This window comes from Mustelus asterias, chromosome 10, assembly GCF_964213995.1.
Source record: "Mustelus asterias chromosome 10, sMusAst1.hap1.1, whole genome shotgun sequence".
Lineage (NCBI taxonomy): Eukaryota > Metazoa > Chordata > Chondrichthyes > Carcharhiniformes > Triakidae > Mustelus > Mustelus asterias.
Window position 1 is genome coordinate 35,523,701 of NC_135810.1, and position 24,221 is coordinate 35,547,921.

General features: G+C 44.4%; 1 protein-coding gene across 2 annotated transcripts in view; it reads right to left on the minus strand.

The window, feature by feature from the left end:
• Nucleotides 1-24,221, minus strand: part of uggt2 (UDP-glucose glycoprotein glucosyltransferase 2) — a 608,113-nt gene that overhangs the window by 270,964 nt on the left and 312,928 nt on the right. For both annotated transcript variants that reach the window (XM_078221650.1, XM_078221652.1), the window contains 3 exons: nucleotides 23,018-23,103; nucleotides 7,067-7,202; nucleotides 657-788 (listed from right to left, as the gene is read on the minus strand). In XM_078221650.1, the coding sequence (XP_078077776.1) occupies nucleotides 657-788; nucleotides 7,067-7,202; nucleotides 23,018-23,103 (354 nt within the window). The remainder of the gene's footprint in view (nucleotides 1-656; nucleotides 789-7,066; nucleotides 7,203-23,017; nucleotides 23,104-24,221) is intronic.

The window sequence follows — 24,221 nt, forward strand, 5'->3', positions numbered from 1 at the left end:
ATATGAAGAGAGCACTGGAGTATGGTGTTGAGGTAGAGGATCAGCCGTGATCATATTGAATGGAGGAGGAAGCTCGAATCATAGAAACCCTACAGTACAGAAAGAGGCCATTCGGCCCATCGCATCTGCACTGACTACAATCCCACCCAGGCCCTACCCCCATATCCCTACATATTTACCCACTAATCCCTCTAACCTACGCATCTCAGGACACTAAGGGCAATTTTTTTTTAGCATGGCCAATCAACCTAACCCGCACATCTTTGGACTGTGGGAGGAAACCGGAGCACCCGGAGGAAACCCACACAGACATGAGGAGAGTGTGCAAACTCCACACAGACAGTGACCAATTGTTTCTTTTTAATGTGCAATTGAATCCAATGCATTTGTCAATTCATGTTTAATTATGTTATTTTTGATTTGGTTGTTAAAGTAAGGTAATTTTTATTCCAATTGGTTTTCTCATAGAGGGGTCATTCAATAAATGCGATTCTGTTGGTTTACTGTCTCCATGGGGATAACATAGGACGTAAAATTATAACTTGTGATGTGCTCGCATAGCATATTAAAAACTGCATCTTTGGGACTTTCCTTTAAATCCAGCCCATAGTGATAGAGACATTAGTATAACTAAAAACAGCACTTATACTTCTCACCATCCTTTGGTCATCAAATTCAGAATCAACACCCAAGATGTTTTGAACATTAACCCGTGGATACTTTTTTTTCATAAAATTGATTACATTGTCCACAGTAAGTGATTCTCCATCCTGTACTTGATTGTATATCTGCAAGAATAGAGAATGGTGTTAATTAATTGTAATTTTGCTTTTATTCTGTTAATTACATTCACACATAAAAGTCATCAAAATCTATGAGTCAATAATGCAATTTAACTCTGGAGTAGCATATTTAACAATTTCCTGATTTGGCAAGCATTTATTAATATTCTGGTACCAATGATCTCATTAAGGGTGTACTTTCACTACGGAAGGAAAAATAAATCAGCCAGGTTCTCTGCTTTCCATTACTACCCAGTAACTCAATTTACTGATGTGTAAATTTGGAGTACAAATAAAAACAGGATCAATTGTAATCCCCATGTCATGACAATAGTGGTAAGGAGGAAGGTATACCACTGCCCTGAATTTTTCTGCCCCGTCACCACAACTGAGATTGCAGCAAGCTGCCATTGCCCTGCCTCGTTCACTTCAAGGAAATACATAGGTGACTTTTCCCTCCAATGGTGCTATCTGGAACCACAAAATGAAACCTGGCGGTAATAGTCCCTGCGACAGTGGGGGTCAGAGTTCTTTAATTTTTCTGATGGACGAGGAGTCTCCTTTCCAGTTTCAGTCAAACTCTTCTATATTCCCTTGGTTGGTCAAAGCTTCTAGTGTTATGGTACTTGGCTCCACCCTTCAAGTGATAACCCATCTCTTGTTATTCCACAACAGAAGTCTCACAGAAACAATTAAGTGTTTTCTTAGGGTCATGGGTAGGTATTCCATCATAAATGCATCATGAACTGCACTGATGTCATGGCAAAGTCAGGACAGCAATTGGAAGCGGTACCAACCCATTCCTCTCCAAACATGCAAGTGCATACATTCCCGCAAGAATCAGGACATTCAAAAGAGAATTGGAAAGAAAATAGAAACCAATGAGACGCAATAGAAATGAAGCCAGAACCAACATCACTTTAGAATAAAATTATGCTCACTATCAGATCCACATGCAGTAGGAAAGCCAATAGTGGGTCATTTGTTCTGTCAGTGGGCTTTGCCTCATCTGTTTAACTTATCCATTGCACTGGTTGAAAAGCAGTATGTTGAGAGAGGATGAGTCGGATTCTCTATCATCTGTTTTCTCTCCTTGCAGGGGAGAAACAGATCTTCGGGGAGGGGCAGAGACTGATGGAGACGGGAATAGCAAACTTGCTGGATGCTAGCAATAATGCCCACCAGGTGACTGCAGATATCAGACACAGCCTGCACCCTCTGAGGCACTGGTGTTCACAAAGAGATTTGACCCTGTGTTGGGAACAAGCAGATTTGAATTGGATCTCTGCATATCCTCACAGTCCTGAGAAGAAAAACGTGCTGCTGATGTTGTTGTTCATGTTGTTCCATTTCAGAGGTCCAAAGTAGGGCTGCATAGTATACCCCCATGTTGGAGTGAAGGCTTACATCAGGGAAGTGCAGCTCAAGGTTAATGAAGTGCATTAGAGTAAATTCCCGGAAGTTAGAAATCCTCTATCAAGCAAGTGAGAATACACTCTCAAAAGCAGTTCCGTAGCAGTGGTTTCTCACCTAGGCATGGTTGAAGCTCTTCAGGTTCATTGCTTAAGTATTAATGAAGGACTCCCTGATATGCTAAGCATGACTAACCCAGGCAAGTTCCACACAATTTGGAAATCCCAGTCTGTTAAAGCCAGAATATTGGGTTAAATACGCAATACATTGAGGATTAAATATTAGATACAACGAGGACAGATATCATGAATTTATGAGGCAGTCCACTAATCTCAGCCACCCAATCTCTCAAAGTTCTGAAATTCCTCAGGTACAAATGTCAGCTCCTTTTCTTTAAGGAATTAACCACTATTCTCATCCGACAATAACTGCCAATCAATCTGAGTTTCAAGGGCATGGTCTTCACCATAATGCTGTGGGCCACATCTATGTTCACTGTTTTAGGCTGCACTCATAGAATTTCTACAGTGCAGAAGGAGGCTGTTCAGCCCATCGTGTCTGCACCGGCCACAATCCCACCCAGGCCCTATTCCCGTAACCCCACATATTTATCCTGCAAATCCCCCCGACACTCGGGTCAATTTAGCATGGCCAATCAACCTAACCCGCACATCTTTGGACTGTGGGAGGAAACCGGAGCACCTGGAGGAAATCCACACCAACATGGGCAGAATGTGTAAACTCCACAAAGATAGTGACCTGAGGCCGGAATTGAACCCGGGTTCATGGCACTAACCACTGTGGCACTGTGCTGCCCCCTTTTTTGTTACATAAAAACCATTGATTGATGTTTTGTTTGCACTTTAGTCCTATGCTCCTGAGTTATGGAATGGGGGCAGGAAAGATGGAGGACCTCCTCGTGAACCTGCTCCTGGGCCTGACCAGACTCCCCATAAACAGGTCCAGGCAGCGGGCGTCCAAGGGGGTCGTCCGACCCAACTGTCTGCCCCTCTAGCGTGGCTACATTCGCGACTGGGTGTCCCTGGAGAGGGACCATGCGGATTCCAGGGGCACCATCAAGGCCTTCTGTGCCCATTGGATCTCACAGGGGCTGGGGCCTATTATTGACCCCTTTAATCACATTTTGATTTGATGTTTCAAGTTTCCTTTACACTTTGGTTTATTTTGCTTTGGACGGTTCCCGCCCCCTTTTTTTAAAGGGGCTGCCCCTTTTACTTTGTCCCTCAGTTTATTTGACTTAATTTATTTGGTTTGGCAAAATGATGTCTTCACCAAAATGACGCATTCAGTACAGAATCTCCTCGGCTCTGTTCGCATCAGTCCTGATGGGGCCATCCACTAGATTTACCTTTATTTGAACCCTTAGTAATAGCCCAGTGCACTTTATGGTTACATTTGGTCAATCATTTCCTTTTAAATAACTGAAGCAGTAACAATAACCTTTATTTTCCTTTTCTCCACTCCTAGATCCATCCTCTTAACTGTGCCATAATCTCTTCCCCAAAAATTGCTTATGTGGGCCAGTTTTTGCCCTTTTGGAGGCTAGGTTATTGTCTTGTCTGCCAAGGAGCCTACAACAGCCAGTTCTTCTTCTTTCCTTGAGAGGTATCTCAGTAAGAGCAAGGGTCGGTGGAGATGTACGTCCAGATCTCTCTGCCTCTGCCGATAACTCTCAAGGGTAATTGTATAATTCCTACATGCACTTGAGCTTCCAAAATGCATCACCTCACATTTGTCCTGATCACTGAAAGTGGCAACACAGGTGGATAGGGTAGTCAAGAAGGCATATAGCATGCTTGCCTTCATCGGTTGGGGCATTGAGTATAAAAATTGGCAGGTCATGTTCCAGCTGTACAGAACCTTAGTTAGGCCTCATTTGGAATATTGTGTACAATTCTGGTCGCCACACTATGAGGAGGATGTGGATGCTTTGGAGAGGGTACAGAAGAGGTTTACCAGGATGTTAGCTGGTCTAGAGGGTAGTAGCTATGAGGAGAGGTTGGATAAACTCGGTTTGTTCTCACTGGAATGACAGAGGTTGAGGGATAACCTGATAGAGGTTTACGAGATTATGAGTGACATGGACAGAGTGGATAGTCAAATGCTCTTTCCTCGGGTAGAAAATTCAAGTACTAGGGGACATAGGTTTAAGGTGCGTGGGGAAAAGTTTAGAGGAGATGTGCGAGGCAAGTTCTTTTTTTACACAGAGGGTGATGAATGTCTGCAACGGGGAACGTACTGCCCGGGGAGGTGGTGGGAGTAGGTACGAAAGCGGCATTTAAAGGGCAACTAGACAAATACATAAATAGGATGGGAATGGAAGGATATGGACTCCAAGTACATACGGCTTTAGTTTAGGCAGGCATCACGATCGGTGCCGGCTTGGAGGGCCTAAGGGTCTGTTCCTGCGCTGTACTTTTCTTTGCCCCACACAGACAGTGACCCAAGCTGGGAATTGAACCTGGGTACCTGGCATTGTGAGGCAGCAGTGCTAACCACTTTGTCACCCTGCCACTGATATCTTAATTTGTGTTCTCAGTTAACACGACTGAAAAATGAAAATGTTTTCTATTTCACATCTGGTGTGACACAATGACATGATGAAGCACACTATCAGTTACTTCTTAACTATTCCTTACAAATTGACATTATTTTCAAAGAAGTCCTTTTTTCACCTTTGCGAGTGCTGTAAAATTGAAATAACTCCTCAGAGGTAGGTGTCTGTTAACCAGATTCTCATTATTTACAAACTGATCTCAACTCCCAAGAGTGCTTCAGGTACAAAGTCAGAATCCGAAGTGTCAGTAGCACTGACACTCCTCAGTATATATATTATATATACATGCAGCTGAGATACCCTGATTGGGCAGACAATCATTACCTCAATCAGGGAGCTCATACTCCAAGAGGCCAACCACATGGACCTCATTGAGGTCAGTCTCTCATAGGTCTCGTGACGTTCCAACACCGGATCTGGTTCCTCCAACTCGGTGTCCGGACTGGATGGGGGTGCATTGAACAGGCATTCGTCTCTTCCACCGTGAGCGCTGGATTTCCGGTTCACTCCATTCCTCGGGAGACAAAGGAGTAGCTGCAGATTCATCCACAGTGTTCATTTCAGATTCTGAAGGCCTAACTACAAGCAACGGAGAGCCAGGGGAAGCCGGTCCGGGAGGACGCTCATCAGTTTTTGGCATGCACCATGGCCACAGCGGGTAGATCAGAGGCCATTGGAGCCTCTGGGTGGTCGGAGGTGTGGCCGGGCAGTGTCCACCTGCCAACCTGGCAGTGCCCGGCACACTTAGTGTCCAAAGGGGTGGGGCCTGAGTTTAGGCAGCGGGGAGGAGGCATATCAGGGGCCCGCTAGGAGACAAATCAGGAGGGGGGGGGGATGGTGACAATGCCGCTGATGATGCAGTGGGAGGTGGGGGGTGGTGTTCAATTTCCACGGAGTTGGGAGGAGGTCTTGGTTCAATAGATCAGCCCAAGTGCTCTGAAGCTGGCTTCCCCGTTGTACTTAGGCTTTGTTCCCCCTCTGCCGGCACAAAGCTCCCAGCTGTCAAATAAAAACTGACAGAGTGCCGGAAGGTTTCATTGCCTAACTTGTCCAAAACATTATGAAACTTGGGGCGCAATTTTATGATGTTGTCCCACCTGTTGGGCAAGGTGGTAAGATTGCATGTGAAGTGGAAAAATGGAAATGCGCCTGGTTTCACGTTGCTTCCAATCTTACCAACCACAGTTTCTGGGCATAAATAGCTTCATGCCCAAAATGGGTGGGACGCACATTAGCATGCATTTGAATGGATTTCAATATCATTAATGAATTTGGTACACAATCGTCCCCCCTCACTTATGTTATGATGTGGAGGTTGTCTCTTTTGAGACATCACGCCGAATCCCCTAAAGAGGAATACCTCGCCTCATAATCTGTTAAAAGCGCGTGGGACGGTGTGAACTGTTCTTTGGTAACGTTTAGTGGTTAACTAACAGAAATACCTGACACACTTTAAAATGAACACAACTATTTATTTAACGCACAGGGAACTTTAACTAAACAAGTAACATACCGAAAAAAATAAGATTCCAATGGAATGCTATTCAAATAAATACAATACTCATTCATTCACCAAAAAAAAATAGAATTCAGTCACTCTCAGAAAATATAAAACCAGGTTTTGTGCTTTTTGGAATCTTCTGGAATTTCTCGTTTGATTCCCCTGTCTGTAAGTTCTTTATGATTTTGTACCTTTTGCTGGTTAGATGGTGCGTTCTCTTAAGAGATATCTGAAACTGACAGAGTGGACAGCTGCTCGCGCCCTTGAGACTTGAGGTGGCAGCTCTTTTTCTCCCCTGCACGCTCTTTTATACCTGTGATGACCTATCAATTTTCCTACAATAGGATTGGTCTGATGTTGTCAACATCATCAAATTCACATCTTATAGGTTCTTGGTAGCCGAGTGCCTGTTTTAAATTGATTGGGTAAAGCTTAAAAAACAGGTTGTCTTGTCAACACTACTGCTTGACTTTTTGATACAAAATGTTTCAGCTTGGACTCAGTGTGTACTTTGCATTTTAAATCTCCAAGCACTGAAACAAACAGCAGCTTTTAAAGGGACCATGCAATGTTTCTTCTCGCTAGCATTTTTACATTTTTTTGCATTTTTATCAACATCAAATTCCAACTTCACGAACTCAACTTCGCAACACTTGCATTAACCACCTTTTCAGTGAGATGTCACACCAGTGGGAATTACAGCTGCTCTATGTAAATGAGTTTATCATGCAGTGTTACGATTTAATCATATTAATCATAGAATCATCATAGAATAATCCTTTCCATACTCACTGCTACTATTGAAGAAAATGCATGGGAAAGTTCAGAATCTTCTCCTATGAAGTTAAAGGCCCTCAGAAGAGCAACTCCTGCAACTTGATTGCCATCAACTTTCTCATCAGCATTTACAACAAAGATGAAACCAATTCTAATCGTGAAAAAAGAAAACATTAGTATTTTAATGTGACAGTAAATCTCTAGATTTTACGAAGATTACTCATATTTTGTATGAAATTTCAGAGGTTTGTGCAGATTTCACACTTTCTGGAGTTTGTCGGGCTCATTTTAACACCAAGATAATCATAGCAAACCGCAGTTCTTCATAAGAAGAAATGGGACTGAAAAATTGAAAAAGTGCAGAAAGCTCCAGCAACCAAAGTTCCAATGAAAAAGAAATCTACAGCTCTAAGCTAATTGCACAGACCACCTGGTCTGGGCTTCGATAGGATGGACGTAGGGAAGTTGTTTCCATTAGCAGGGGAGACTAGGACGCGGGGGCACAGCCTTAGAATAAAAGGGAGTCACTTTAGAACAGAGATGAGGAGAAATTTCTTCAGCCAGAGAGTGGTGGGTCTGTGGAATTCATTGCCACAGAGGGCTGTGGAGGCCGAGACGTTGAGCGTCTTCAAGACAGAAATTGATAAATTCTTGATTTCTCGAGGAATTAAGGGCTATGGGGAGAGAGCGGGTAAATGGAGTTGAAATCAACCATGATTGAATGGTGGAGTGGATGCGATGGGCCGAATGGCCTTACTTCCGCTCCTATGTCTTATGGTCTCCATGAGAACCAAATCCAAAGCAAAGCCAAAACGCTTAATTTGTTTCCAAATGCTGTCTAGTAAAAGCATGAAGCAAAATAAGCAAAATCAAGTTAAGTGATTATCATTTTTCTACCATCAAATAGAGGAACTTTCATAGCAACAAGTTGAGTTTAAGAGGGCCATTACCATATCTGAACTTGATCTGTTGTTTCACAGAGGTCAACTGGCTGTTAGGAAGAAACATATGCACTGAATAGAAAATTCAGCTGCTTACATTTACAATTTACTGCAAAAATAAACAGAATTTGCTGATTTTTTTCCGTGACCAAACAAGGTTTTGCCTCCTTGCTTATTTTTTTCACAGGATGAGGGGCTTGTTCATGAGATCAACATTTGTTCCCCATCCCTAACTGCTCTTGAGAGTAGTGGGGAGATGGTTCCTTGAGCTGCTGCAATCCATGTTGTCAGTACATCCACAGTTAGGGAGGGAATTCCAGGATTTTGACCCAGAGACAACGAATCAACAGTGATATATTTCCAAGTCAGGATGGTGACTGGCTTGGGGTGAACTTTCAGGTGAGGGTGTCCCCATGTGTCTGCTGCCCTTGTCCTTCTTAGGTAGTAGAAATTGTGAGTTTTGAAGGTGCAAAGCTGATGAACAGCTGCAGTATATTTATTTATGGTACCATTGCTGGTATGGGTGGAATTTTCCCAAAAAAATGCAAGTGTCAGGGTCTGACAGAAAAACAACAAGGGCGATCTTACCAAAAATATCTTAAGTACCGAATAAGCGTGAAAACAGGATAGAATCATTCTCAGAAGCTCTTACTCAATGAATGGCATGACACTAGGAAGTTCTGTGGAACAAAGTAACCTTGGTACGTTCGCCCACAGATCTCAGAAGACAGAACAGCATGTTGGTTGGGTGGTGAAAAAGGCATATGGGACACTTGCCTTTAACAATCAAGGCACAGAATACAAAAACAGGGCAGTCATGTTGCAGTTCTTTAGAACTTTGGTGAGGCCACAGTTAGAGCAGTGTGTGTACTTCTGGGAGCCATATTATAGGAAAAATGTGATTGCACTGGAGGGGTGCAAACTCAGGATCAAGGAGAATCCCAAGGCATTTTATTCATACGTTAGGAACAAAAGGGTTGTTAGGGAAAAAATCGGACCTCTCAGGGACAAAAGTGGGGACTTATGCTTGGAGCCCAAAGAAGTAGGGGAGATCCTAAATGAATACTTTGCATCGGTATTCACAAAGGAGAGGGATGTGTTGACTGGGAGTGTCTCTGAGGGGAGTGTTGAACCGTTGGAGAAAATCTCCATTACAAAGGAGGAAGTGTTAGGTTTGTTAGAGAATATAAAGACTGACAAATCCCCAGGGCCTGATGGAATCTATCCAAGGCTGCTCAGGGAGACGAGAGGTGAAATCGTTGGGCCTCTGACACAAATCTTTGTCTCGTCACTGGACACAGGTGAGGTCCCAGAGGATTGGAGGATAGCCAATGTGGTCCCGTTATTTAAGAAGGGTAGGAAGGATAACCCGGGTAATTATAGGCCGGTGAGCTTGACGTCCGTGGTGGGGAAGTTGTTGGAGAAGATTCTTAGAGATAGGATGTATGCGCATTTAGAAAGGAATAAACTCATTAACGATAGTCAGCATGGTTTTGTGAGAGGGAGGTCATGCCTCACTAACCTGGTGGAGTTTTTTGAAGAAGTGACCAAAATGGTTGACGAAGGAAGGGTCGTGGATGTTGTCTATATGGACTTTAGTAAAGCGTTTGACAAAGTCCCTCATGGTAGGCTAGTGAAAAAGGTTGGATCTCATGGGATAAAGGGGGAGGTGGCTAGATGGGTGGAGAACTGGCTTGGTCATAGAAGACAGAGGGTGGTAGTGGAAGGGTCTTTTTCCGGCTGGAGGCCTGTGACTAGTGGTGTACCGCAGGGCTCTGTATTGGGACCTCTGCTGTTTGTGATTTATATAAATGATCTGGAAGAAGGAGTAACTGGGGTGATCAGTAAGTTTGCGGACGACACAAAACTGGCAGGACTTGCAGATAGTGAGGAACATTGTCAGAGGCTACAGAAGGATATAGATAGGCTGGAAATTTGGGCAAGGAAATGGCAGATGGAGTTCAATCCTGATAAATGCGAAGTATGCATTTTGGCAGAAATAATGTAGGGAGGATCTACACGATAAATGGAAGAACCATAAAGGGTGTAGAGACGCAGAGGGACCTGGGTGTGCAAGTCCACAGATCTTTGAAGGTGACGTCACAGGTGGAGAAGGTGGTGAAGAAGGCATATGGCATGCTTGCCTTTATAGGACGGGGCATAGAGTATAAGAGTTGGGGTCTGATGTTGCAGATGTATAGAACGTTGGTTCGGCCGCATTTGGAATACTGCGTCCAGTTCTGGTCGCCACACTACCAGAAGGACGTGGAGGCTTTGGAGAGAGTACAGAGGAGGTTTACCAGGATGTTGCCTGGTATGGAGGGGCTTGGTTATGAGGAGAGATTGGGGAAACTGGGGTTGTTCTCCTTGGAAAGACGGAGGATGAGGGGAGACTTAATAGAGGTGTATAAACTTCTGAAAGGCATAGATAGGGTGAACGGTGGGAAGCTTTTCCCCGGGTCGGTGGTGACGTTCACGAGGGGTCATAGGTTCAAGGTGAAGGGGGGGAGGTTTAACACAGATATCAGAAGGACATATTTTACACAGAGGGTCGTGGGGGCCTGGAATGTGTTGCCGGGCAGGGTGGTGGAGGCGGACACACTGGGAACGTTTAAGACTTATCTAGACAGCTATATGAACGGAGTGGGAATGGAGGGATACAAAAGAGTGGTCTAGTTTGGACCAGGGAGCGGCGCGGGCTAATTGTTCCTTGTTTCTCGTTTCAAGGCTTCATTCTATGATCATCTTGCTGGTGCCAGTACAGAGCGAGACTGCGGATAGTTGGGAACCTGTCTCGGGGGCAGGGAATTCATATGGTGTTCGTGGAAGTGGAAATGACTAGGGTTGGGAAGCATTTTCCGATCAGGGCCAGTGTGATCTCCTGGACTCGTTTCGATCGCCTCAGGGGGTCGGAGAGGAATTTCCCAGATTTTTTTTCCCCATATTGGCCCTGGGGTTTTCACTCTGGGTTTTCGCCTCTCCCTGGAGATCACATGGTCTGGAATGGGGGGGTGGGGGTGAGTTAATAGGTTGTGATGAACAAAGCATCGTAGCTGTGAGGGACAGCTCGGTGGATAGGATATTGGTATGTAGATAGGCTGGAAAATTGGGCGGGGATCCTGGATTCAGGATTCAATCCTGGACCGGGGAGTGGCGCGGGCTTGGAGGGCCGAAGGGCCTGTTCCTGTGCTGTATTGTTCTTTGTTCTTTGTGGGTGCAGAAGAGATTCACCAGGATGCTGCCTGGGAGGGAACATTTAAGTTGAGAGGTTGGGTAGGTTTGGGTTGTTTTCGTTGGAGCAGAGAAGATTGAGGGGTGACCTGATCGATGTGTACAATATTATGAGGGACATGGACAGAGTGGATAAGGAGCAGTTGTTCCCCTTAGATGAAGGGTCAGTCAAAAGGGGACAGAGATTCAAGGTGAGGGGAAGGGGCTTTGGGTGGATGTGAGGGAAAACCTTTTTACCCAGTGGATGGTGACGGTCTGGAATACGCTGCTTGGGAGGGTGGTAGAGGCGGGTTGCCTCATATCCTTTAAAAATTACCTGGACGAGCATTTGGCACATCATAACATTCAAAGCTATGGATCAAGTGCTGGTAGATGGAATTAGGTGGGAGTTCAGGTGTTTCATGTGTTGGTACAGACTTGATTGACCGAACGGTCTCTTCTGCACTGTATGATTCTATGGTTATGTCACTTGGAAAAAAATGAGTAGGGAGAGTGGATGGAGACTATTCACGCTGGACAGCCAGCTGCTGATTGACAGAGGGCACTATTGCGCACAATCTCCCAATGCACTATGTACAACAGTGCATTGGGACATTGTCCAGGGGAGTGACATCGCCTCCCCCCCCAAACTCCAGCTGAACGCTGACTCTGTTCACCTCCACCTCGGCTGATCGCCCCCACCTCCCATTCACCCTCCCCCCACCTCAAAAATCGCTACATTTTCAGAGCAGATTTTCTGGTACTTAGTGCATAAAATGTGTGGGGGGCATCTTTAAAGGGCATCCAATCTGCATTTAAAGTAAGTTGCCCCAACCTCCACATTGACCCTGAGGATCTCCCTCCATATGAAGCTTCGGGGGACACTTACACCCTTCGCTGGGGGGTGGGGGGGGGGGTACTTAAAGTGGCTGGACCCTATTAAAATGTATTTAAAATTATGTAAATTAGGTTCATACCGTGATCACATCCCTTTTGGCATTTAGCGGCTATAATGGGATTTGCACCCACAGCAATTGAGGCCGCTAGATCTTGCCGTGTGTGTCAGTGTTGGAGACAGATTAAGGCAATAAATGAGGTCCCAGTCAAGCTGCTGTGTTCTGGATAGTTTTATTCAATGCTCATGGATATTCAGTCATCCAAACAAGTGGAGAGTATTCTACATTCCTGATTGGCAGATTCTGGACAGCCTTTGGAGTTTCAGAAGGGGAGTTAGTCATTGCAGAATTCCCAACCTCTAGCCTGCTCTTGTAGCCACAGTATTTGGGTGGCTGTTCGAATTCAGTTTCTGGTCAATGGTAATCTGCAGGATGTTGATAGTGAGGGATTCAGCAATGGTAATGGTGTGTCAAGGGGAGATGGTTACATTCTCTCTCCTTGATCATTTGCACCATACAAGTGCCAGGCAATGTTACCCACCACATATCAGAGCAAACATGACTGTTGTGCAGGTCTTGCTGCACACAGGCACAGACTGTGTCAGTATCTGAAGAGTCGCGAAAGGTGCTGAACAACATCCATATTTCTGACCTTTTGATCGAGAGACAGTCATTGATGAAGCAGCTAAAGACATGAAGCAGTTGAAGATGGTTGGGTCTAAGACACTAACTTGAGGAACATCTGCGTAGATATCCTGGAACTGAAATGATTGACTTCCAACAACCATCCTTAAGTGCCAGAACACCCATCCCATACTGCCAACACTTTCTTGGCTTTAATAACTTGATACCTTAACTGCAATCTCTATTTGCTCTTTTAGTAGGTCTCATCAGCAATTGGAGGAAGTGTGTTAGCATGGATTGAAAACTGGCTGTCAGAGAATTGGAATAAATGGGTCCTTTTCAGAGTGTAAAGATGTAATACCGCAGGGATCAGTTCTTGGCCCACAATTATTCGCTATTTAAATTAATACCCTAGAGGAAGGAACAGAATGTACAGTTTCCAAATTTGCCGATGATATGAAGATAGGTGAAAGGGCATGTCATGATGAAGATATTGACTCGGCAAAAACCTGGCAAATGGAGTTTAAATGTGGGGAAGTGTGAGGTCATGCACTGTGGTAGCAGGAATCAAAAGGCAGATTATCTAAATTGACAGAGACTGCAAGTAGTGAAGTACAGAGGGATCCAAGTGTTTTAGTACATGAATTACAAAAAGCTAGCAGGCAGGTGCAACAAGTAGTTAAGAAAGAAAATGGCAGTTTGGCTTTTATTGAAAAAAGCGTCAGTTAAAAAATGGGGAGGTTTTGTTGCAATGGTGTAGCGTGTTGGTGGGGCCTCACCAGGAATACTGCATACAGTCTTGGTCCTCTTATCCAAAAATGTATATGGTAACATATTGCATGCAGTCCAAAGGAGATTCACCAGGCTAATTCCTGGATAGAGTGCTGTCCAACCAAGAGAGCCAAAATAATCTGGGTCTGTATTCCTTGGAGTTTAGAACAGTGAGTTATAGAGGTTTACAGCATGGAAACAGGCCCTTCGGCCCAACTTGTCCATGCTGCCCTTTTTTTTAAAACCCAAAGCTAGTCCCAATTGCCCGCATTTGGCCTACATCCCCTATACCCATCTTACCCATGTAACTATCTAAATGCTTTTTAAAAGACAAAATTGTACCCGCCTCTACTACTACTTCTGGTAGCTTGTTCCAAACACTCGCCATCCTCTGTGAAAACATTGGACCCTTTCGTATCTCTCCCCTCCCACCTCAAACCTATGCCCTCTAGTTTTAGACTCCCCTACTTTTGGGAGAAGATGTTGACTTTCTAGCTGATCTATGCCCCTCACTATTTTATAGACCTCTATAAGATCACCCCTCAGCCTTCTACGCTCCAGAGAAAAAAGTCCCAGTCTATCCATCCTCACCTTATAATTCAAACCATCAAGTCCCGATAGCATCCTAGTAAATCTTTTCTGCACTCTTTCTAGTTTAATAATATCCTTTCTGTAATAGGGTGACCAGAACTGTACACAGTATTACAAGTGTGGCCTTACCAATGTCTTGTACAACTTCAACAAGATGTCCCAACTCCTGTATTCAGTGTTCTGACCAATGAAACCAAGCATGCTGAATGCCTTCTTTACCACTCTGTCCACTTGTGACTCCACTTTCAAGGAGCTATGAACCTGTACCCCTAGGTCTCTTTGTTCTGTAACTCTCCCCAATGCCCTACCAGTAACTGAGCAAGTCCTGCCCTGGTTCAGTCTACCAAAATGCATCACCTCGCATTTATCTAAATTAAACTCCATCTGCCATTTGTCAGCACACTGGCCCAATTGATCAAGATCCCATTGCAATCCGAGATAACGTTCTTCACAGTCCACTATGCCACCAATCTTGGTGTCATCTGCAAACTTACTAACCATGCCTCCTGAGGGGTGAACGTATTCAAACATACAAGATCCTGATGGACCTTGACAAGGTAGATGGTGAGATGTTTTCACCAGCGAGTGTCTCAAACAAGGGGACAAGGTACAATTCTTCTTGCAGAGGGTGGTGAAACTCTGGGACTCTTTGCCCAAAGGGGTGGTGCATTTTGGATCGTTAGAAATATTTAAAGTGGAGGTGGATAAAGATTTGATGGATCAAGAAAGAGAGGACTATGGGGACTTTTTTTAAAAAATCATTTGTGGGACATGGGCATCGCTGGTGGGCCAGCATTTTATTGCCCATCCCTAATTGCCCTTGAGGTGGTGGTGGTGAGCTGCCTTCTTGAATCACTGCAGTCAATGTGCTGTGGGTTGACCCACAATGCCATTAGTGAGGGAATTCCAGGATTTTGACCCAGCGACTGCCAAGGAATGGCGATATATTTCCAAGTCATCATGGCACAGAAAAGGAGTTAGAGTCATAGAGCAATATAGCATGAAAACACACTCTTTGGACAAAAGGTCCATGCTGACCATGATGCCCCCTCAGCTAGTCCCATATGCCTGCATTTGGCTCATATCCCTCTAATCCTTCCCATCCATGTACTTATCCAAATACTTTTTAAATGTTGCTATTGTATCTGCCTCAACCACTTTCTCTGGCAGCTCATTATATATATGCACCATCCTCTGCGTGAAGAAGTTGCCCCTCAGGTCCCGTTTAAATCTTCCTGTCTCACCTTAAACCTATGCCCCCTAGTTTTCAATTCCCCTACCCTGGGAAAAAGACTATGTGCATTCATCCTCTATATGCCCCTCATGATTTTATACACCTCAACAAGGTCATCCCTCATTCTCCTACATTCAAAGGAATAAAGTGGCCAAACTCTCCCAATAACTCAGGTCCACTAGTCCAGGCAACATCCTCATAAATCTTCTTTGCACTCTTTCCAGTTTATCAATATCTTTCCTATAACAGAGCGACAAAAACTGTACACAATACTGCAAGTGCAGCCTCATCAATGACTTATACAACTGTAACATTACATCCCAACTCCTATACTCCTGACTGATGAAGGTCAATGTGCTAAACGCCTTCTTCATCACCCTGTTTACCTGTAATACCACTTTCAAACTATGTAATCGTACTCCTAGATCTTCTGTTCTTCAACACTGCCCAGGGCCCTACCATTCACTGTCCAAGTCCTGCCCTGGTTTGGTTTGACTTTCCAAAATGCAACACCTCACGCTTATCTGTATTGAAATCTATTTGCCATTCCTCAGCCCACTTCCCTAACTGATCAAGATCCCCCTGTAATTTTTGATAACCTTCTTCGCTATCAACGATACCTCCTAATTTAATATCATCCGTAAACTTACTAACCATGCTTTCTACATTCACATCCAAATCATTTATATAAATAACTTATTATAAGGGTCCCAAGACCAACCCCTGAGGCACACCACTAGTCACAGGCCTCCAGCCTAAGAAACAACCTTGGACCATCACCCCCTCCTTCCTACCATCAAGCCAATTTTGAATCCAATTTGCTAGCTCTCCCTGGATCCCATGCGACCTAACCTTCCAGACTAGCCTGCCATGCGGGACCTTGTCAAAGGCCTTGCTAAAGTCCATACAGACAACATCTACTGCCCGACCCTCATCCATTCTCTTGGTTACCTCTTTGAAAAACTCTGAAAGATTCGTCAGACATGACTTCCCATGCACAAAGCCAGGCTGACTATCCCTAATCAGATCTTGGTTATCCAAATAGTGGTAGATCCTGTCCTTCAGAATCCCCTCGAGTAACTTACATACCACTGATGTCAGGCTCACCGGCCTGTAATTCCCTGGCTTGTCTTTGTTACCCTTCCAAACAATGGAACAACATTAGCCATCTCCCAGTCTTTTGGAACTTCACCAGTGGAAAGAGATGAAGCAAGTATCTCTGCTTGGGTCTCTGCAATTTCTTCCCTCGCCACCGACAAGATTTAACGATGCATTTGATGAGGCCCAGGGCATTTATCCACCTTAATGCACTTTAAGGCTGCAGATACCTCCTTCCTAGTAATATGCATGTGGCCCAAGACATCATGTTTCCCTTATTTCTTTAGTACCGATAATTTTCTCCTCAGTAAACATTGAGGAGAAATAGTCAGTAAAAATCTCACCCATTGACGGCCATGCTGATCATTAAGGAGATCTATTCTCTCCTTAGCCACCCTTTCAGTGTTAATATAGCTATCGCACTTCTTGGGATTTTCTTTAACCTTACCTGCAAGATCCGTCTCATACCTTATTTTTGCCCTTCTGATTTCCCTCTCAAGTGTATTCTTACACTTTTTATAGTCATCAAGGAATACACTTGTCCCCAATTGCCTAAACCCAATGTATGCTTCCTTCTTTTTCCTGACTAGAGCTTCAAATCCCTCATCAGCTAGCCTTTCCTTTCACCCTAACAGGAACATATTGCTCCTGGACTCTTGATATCACACTTCTAAAAGCCTCCCATTTGCCATTTGTACCTTTCCCTTCAAACAGAGTCACCCAACTGACCTCTACTAGATCCTGCCTAATGCCCCAATATTGGCCCTGCTCCAGTTTAGGACCTTAACCTGTGGCCCCATCCTATCTTTTTCCATAACCATTTTAAAACTAATAATGTTATGGTCACTGGACCCAAAGTGCTTCCCGGCTGACACTTCAGTCATTTGCCCCACCTTGGAGGTTCAGTGATGCACCCTCCCGAGTAGGTCCTCTACATATTGATTCAGGAAGCTTTCTTGGACACATTTAACAAAGTCCATCCTGTCCAGCCTATTTGATGGCCCAGTGAATACTGGGGAAATTAGAATCTCTCACTAATACCACCCTATTGGTGGGGGTGGTATTAGTGAGAGATTCTAACTGGGGGGGGGGGTTCTATAATACAGTCCCACCAGTGTGACAATCAAAAGATCCAACAGAGGTGGCAGAGGAGCATTCTGGGAGAGGTTGGCTCAATCACCTCAACTGAACAGTGGATAACAGAAGAATCCCTCCAGTGATAAACAGAAGGAAGAACATGCAACAGAGGCGGCAGAGGAGCATTCTGGGAGAAGTTGGCTCAGTCACCTCGACCTGAACAGTCGGTATTGGAAGAACTGGTGCCAAGGAGCAGTTAAGCCCGAGACACTACATTTGCATTTCCCTCCCTCCTTCTCTAACCAAAAAAAAGGCACTGTAGGTGGACAAGTAGGTAAAAGCTTGGGTCACTGTCCTGGCTTGGGTCACTGTCTGTGTGGAGTTTGCACATTCTCCTCGTGTCTGTGTGGGTTTCCTCTGGGTGCTCCGGTTTCCTTCCACAGTCCAAAGATGTGCTGGTTAGGTTGATTGGCCATGCTAAAATTGCCCTTAGTGTCCTGAGATGCGTAGGTTAGAGGGATTAGTGGGTAAATATGTAGGGACATGAGGATAGGGTCTGGGTGGGATTGTGGTCGGTGGGCCGAACGGCCTCTTTCTGTACTGTAGGGTTTCTATGATTCTATGAAGAGAGACAGTGCATTTGAACATGTGGCTAAAGAGCTGGTGTGGGAGGGAGGGCTTTCGATATATGGATCACTGGGATGTTTACCTCAAAGCAGCTGTGCAGGTTGAGGCTGTGGTTAAGAAGGCGTATGTAGTACTGGCCTTCATCAATCGAGGAATTGAGTTTAGGAGTCGTGAGATAATGTTGCAGCTATACAAGACCCTGGTCAGTCCACACTTGGAGTACTGTGCTCAGTTCTGGTCGCCTCATTAGGAAGGATGTGGAAGCCATAGAAAGGGTGCAGAGGAGATTTACAAGGATGTTGCCTGGGTTGGGGAGCATGCCTTATGAGGATAGGTTGAGTGAGCTCGGCCTTTTCTCCTTGGAGAGACAAAGGATGAGGGGGTGACCTGATAGAGGTGTATAAGATGTTGAGAGGTATTGATCGAGTGGACAGTCAGAGGCTTTTCCCCAGGGCTGAAATGGTTGCCACAAGAGGACACAGGTTTAAGGTGCTGGGGAGTAGGTACAGAGGAGATGTCAGGGGTAAGTTTTTCACTCAGAGGGTGGTGGGTGCGTGGAATGGCCTGCCAGCAACGGTGGTGGAGGCAGATTCGATCGGGTCTTTTAAGAGACTTTTAGATAAGTACATGGAACTTAGTAAGATAGAGGGTTATAGGTAAGCCTAGTAATTGCTAAGGTAGGGACATGTTCGGCACAACTTTGTGGGCTGAAGGGCCTGTATTGTGCTGTAGTTTTTCTATGTTTCTATGTCTTCTGGGGAAAGTGGGACCTGTACAAGGATGGGTTGCATCTGAACTGGAGGGGCACGGTTTGCTATTGCTGTTTGGGAGGGTTTAAATTAGTGCGGCAGGGGGTGGGAACCGGAACAGCAGGCCAGTAACGTAGGGACTGAGGAAGAAAATGAGACAGAGATAAACATAGCGCAGAGTAAGAGCAGGCAGAGGGAAGTTGCGGGGCTTGGTGGGACTGGAGGTTGGAGTGCATTTGTTTCAATGCAAGAAGCATAACAGGTAAAACAGATGAACTGAGAGCCTGGATTACTGCATGGAATTGTAATATCATTGCAATTACGGAGACATGGTTAAAGGAGGGACAGGACTGACAGCTTAACATTCCAGGATATCCTTGTAGTTGGGGGAATTGCATTGCTGATTCGGGAGCACTTCACAGCTGCGTTGAGGGGGGACACATTGGAGGGATATTATAGTGAGGCATTATGGATGGAGCTCAGGAATAGGAAGGGCGAAATCATAATGTTGGGAGTGTACTATAGATCTCCCAAGAACCCACAGGGAACAGAGGAGCAAATGTGTCATCAGATACTAGAAAGGTGTGAAATAAAGCAGGGTAGTTGTGGTGGGTGACTTTATCTTCCCCCATATAGACTGGGACTATATTGATTTGGATGGAGAGCAATTTGTTAGATGTTTCCAGGAGGGCTTTTTGATACAGTATGCTGACAACACAGGGAGAGGCCATACTCACTTGATGTTGAGGAATGAGCCAGTCCAGGCGATCGATGTTTTGGTGGGGGAGCATTTTGGGCTTAGCGACCATAATTCCATCAGATATCAGGTAGTCATGGCGAAGGACAAGAGTGGCCCTTGGGTGAAGGTGCTTAATTGGGTGAGGGCCAATTACATCCAAATTAGACAGGAACAGCTGAATGTGGTTTGGGATTGGCTATTTGAAGGCAAAATCTATGTCTGGTATGTGGGAGGCTTTTAAAGGCTAGTTGATTGAAGTGCAGGACAGGCATGTCCCTGCAAAAATTAAGGATAGAAATGACAGGATTCGGTAACCATGGTTGACAAGTGAATTTGTAAGCTTCGTCTAAAGGAAAAAAGGAAGCATACGATAGGTCTGGACAACTAAAAACAGACAAAGCCCTGGGGAGTATAGTGAAAGTAGGAAGGAACGTAAATGCAGAATTAGGAGGGCTAAAAGGGGCCATGAAATGTCTTTAGCAAACAGGATGAAGGAGAATCCCAAGGCCTATCATGCATATATTAGGAGCAAGAGGGTAGCAAGAAAAAGAGTAGGCCCACTCAAGGAAAAAATGGAGGGAAGTTGTGCATGGAGGCACAGCAAGTGGGTGAGATCCTTAATGAATACTTTGCATTGGTATTTACCAAGGAGAAGGACACAACGGATCTTGAGGTCAGGGATAGGACGCTCCAGGGAATGTAAGTATATCGAAGAAGGAAGTGTTGTCTATCCCAGGTTACTGCGGGAGGCAATGAATAACAGATATCTTCACATCCTCTTTGACTACACATGCGGCTCTCCGCTACGACTTTCACCAACATTTACAGATGCACCACTGAAAGCATTCTTTTTGGTTGTATCACAGCTTGGTATGGCTCCTGCTCTGTTCAAGACCACAAAAAACTACAAAGGGTCATGAACGAAGCTCAGTCCATCATGCAAACCAGCCTCCCATCCATTGACTCTGTCTACAGTTCCCACTGCCTCGGCAAAGCAGCAGCATAATCAAGGACCCTACACACCCGGACATACTCTCTTCTGCTTTCTTCCATTGAGAAAAAGATACAAAAGTCTGAGGACATGTACCAACCGACCAAAGAACAGCTTCTTTCCTGTGATTTTTGAATGGACCTACCTCATTTTAAGTTGATCTTTCTCCACACCCTAACTATGACTGCAATACTACATTCTGCACTCTCTCCCTTCCTTCTCTATGTACAATATGCTTTGTCTGTATAGTGCGCAAGAAACAATACTTTTCACTGTAAACATATGACAATAATAAATCAAATCAAAGTGAGGTTCCAGAGGATTCGTAAAAGTCAATTTTATTCCCTTGTTTCAAGAAGGAAGCAGAGATAATCCAGGAAATTATAAGGTTGGTGAGCCTGACGTCTGTGGTGGGTAAGCTTTTGGAGAAGATACTGAAGGAAAGGATATATTTGGAAGAGAAAGGACTACTTAGTGATAGGCAGCATGGTTTTGTATGGGAAAGGTCTGTCTCACCAACTTGATTATGTTTTTTGAAGAGAAGGGCTGTGGATGTAGTTTACATGGACTTTAGTGAGGCATCAGTCAATGTCCCACGTTAAGAGTTTTAACAACACCAGGTTAAATTCCAACAGGTTTATTTGGTAGCAAATACCATTAGCTTTCGGAGCGCTGCTCCTTCATCAGATGGAGTGGAAATGTATAGATGTAATTTCCACTCCATCTGACGAAGGAGCAGCACTCCGAAAGCTAATGGTATTTGCTACCAAATAAACCTGTTGGACTTTAACCTGGTGTTGTTAAAACTCTTACTGTGTTCACCCCAGTCCAACGCCGGCATCGCCACATAATGTCCCACCTGGCAGACTGGTACAAAAACTAAAATCACATGGTTTTCGGGTGGGCTGGCTAGATGGATACAGTGTGGAGATGCCGGTGTTGGACTGGGATAAACACAGTAAGAAGTCTCATAACACCAGGTTAAAGTCCAACAGGTTTATTTGGTTACAGAATAATGATTGGAATGCGAGTCTTTACAGCCAATGAAGTCTTAAAGGTACAGACAATGTGAGTGGAGAGAGCATTAAGCACAGGTTAAAGAGATGTGTATTGTCTCCAGACAGGACAGTTAGTGAGATTTTGCAAGTCCAGGCAAGTCGTGGGGGTTACAGATAGTTTGACATGAACCCGTTTGCGACCAAATAAACCTGTTGGACTTTAATCTGGTGTTGTGAGACTTCTTACTAGATGGATACAGACCTAGCTTGGTCATAGAAGACAGAGTAGCAGTGGAAGGGTGGTTTTAGAATGCAGTGGTGTTCCACAGGGGTCAGTGCTGGGACCTCCTGTTTGTAGTATATATAAATGATCCGTAGGAAAATAATGGGTGGTATGTGAGTGGAGTTGCTGATAGTGCTGGGGATCATCAGAGGATACAAGATATAGATAGATTGGAGACTTGGGCACAGAAATGGCAGATGGTGTTTAATTCAGACAAATGCGAGGTGATACATTTTGGAAGAACAAATTTAGGTGTGAATTGTACTGTAAATGGCAGAATCCTTAGGAACATTAACATAGAGGGATCTGGGCGTGCAGGGTGATCTTAAGCCCATGCTCGCTGTCTGTGCAAATGCTGGCAAAAGCTCAAGACTCCGAAGATCTCGCCAGTGAGGTCGCAATTTCAGATCTTCCCTGCCAGCGACATCAGGTTCACACTCATAAGGGGCATTTAAATAAATTGTAATATCATTAACCAGCCCCCACGCCAGATATCTGCAAGATGTCGACTACCACAGGTTCGCCCTGACATAGGCAGGTACTGGCTCAGACTGTATGTTGGGGAGGAGAGAGGCAGAGAAGTGCTGACCCCAGTTGAGGGTGAGCTGGGGCAAGGGGGGGGGGGGGGCAGAATTATACCTTCAGGGCATCCCCCGAATAATGGTATGAAACATGCCCCTTTCATTGTTTTTTAAGCACAATGTCATAAGATCTGAAGACAAAACCAGCCTGTTTCTCCAGAGAGAAACATGCCAGTTTTCTTGTCGGAAGTAACACACTGCCATTTTTTGGTAGGATTCCCCCAGTGAATCTAAGCCATGGTATTTTTGCCAATACCTTGTTTTGTGCATTCACAATTATAAAATTGATGTCATGCTTCCTCTCTATTTCTGCCATCTTGAAAACAGAAAATCCATTCAGCTGTTTTGTTATCACTGCTACTAAGAAATTGAACGTGAATACTGGAGGTTAGTCTCTTTCTCTCAGCATGTTGTTATTTCTACATGAACCTGGTACAAGATACTGGGCTTTTTAATGCTTCTTAATCTGCACGCTAACATTAGGGAATAAAACATCTCAAAGGAGAAAATACCATTACTCAGCCAATACCAAAGAGGTACTTTATTTACTATTTACCTGAGAGGAATATTGTGGCGAAAGAACAGATCAGCCAATTTCACCAACGCAACTGCATCTTCCTGCGCAGGATCAACACATAGAATCTGTGGTAAGAAAAGGGAACAATAAAATTAGTGAAATCTTTAAACAAGAAGGATCAATGTTTTCAGTTTATGTGATAGCTAAAAAAGCTTTTGTTTTCCAAACCAAAAACATGCAAAACAAATTGCATATGCTCACAGATCAGATAATTTCAAAGAACGAGGAGTCCACAGCTTAATTTTTATTTCTTACAAAGAAAAGACAAGAATCTTCGCATGAAATGGACTGATCTTTGCCTGCCTATGAATTGATCATCATTGCAAACTGTATTACAATAATTTGCTTGTCACAACAATCATTATCCTGTTTGGCAATCGAGTTTAGTAAAATATTGCACTGCATTCACTTTACTTCAGGTTAGATATGTTCATATGAACAAAGGGCAGGAGAGTTATCCCAAGTGTCCATGATTCTTTTCTTAAAAAAATGGCAGACTGCCATGGGCTGAAGTTTAGGAGCTTGACTTCCATACATCATCGTACACCATTCTTGGAGGATTCGCCGAGTAGGGGAGTGTAGCTATTTCACCCTTTGTATGGTTTGCTTTAGTTAAATGGCTTCATTTGAAGGTATTTCTGCCCATATAACTAATTATGCTAAGCTTTAAAGCTAACTTGACCACATTTTAGACTCAGCTGGGAATTGTCAGAGGATACAGCAAGGTATAGACCAACTGGAGACTTGGGCGGAGAAATGGCAGATGGAGTTTAATCCGGACAAATGTGAGGTAATGCATTTTGGAAAGTCCAATGTATGTAGGAATTATACAGTAAATGGTAGAGCCCTTTGGAGTATTGAAAGGCAGAGAGATCTGGGCATACATCTCCACCGATCACTGAAAGTGGCAACACAAGTGGATAGGGTAGTCAAGAAGGCATATAGAACATAGAACATTACAGCGCAGTACAGGCCCTTCGGCCCTCGATGTTGCGCCGACCAGTGGAACCAATCTAAAGCCCCTCTAATCTACACTATTCCAATATCATCCATATGTTTATCCGATAACTATTTGAATGCTCTTAATGTTGACGAGTCCACTACTTATGGCACGCTTGCCTTCATCGGTCAGGGCATTGAGTATAAAAATTGGCAGGTCATGCTCCAGCTGTAACAGAACCTT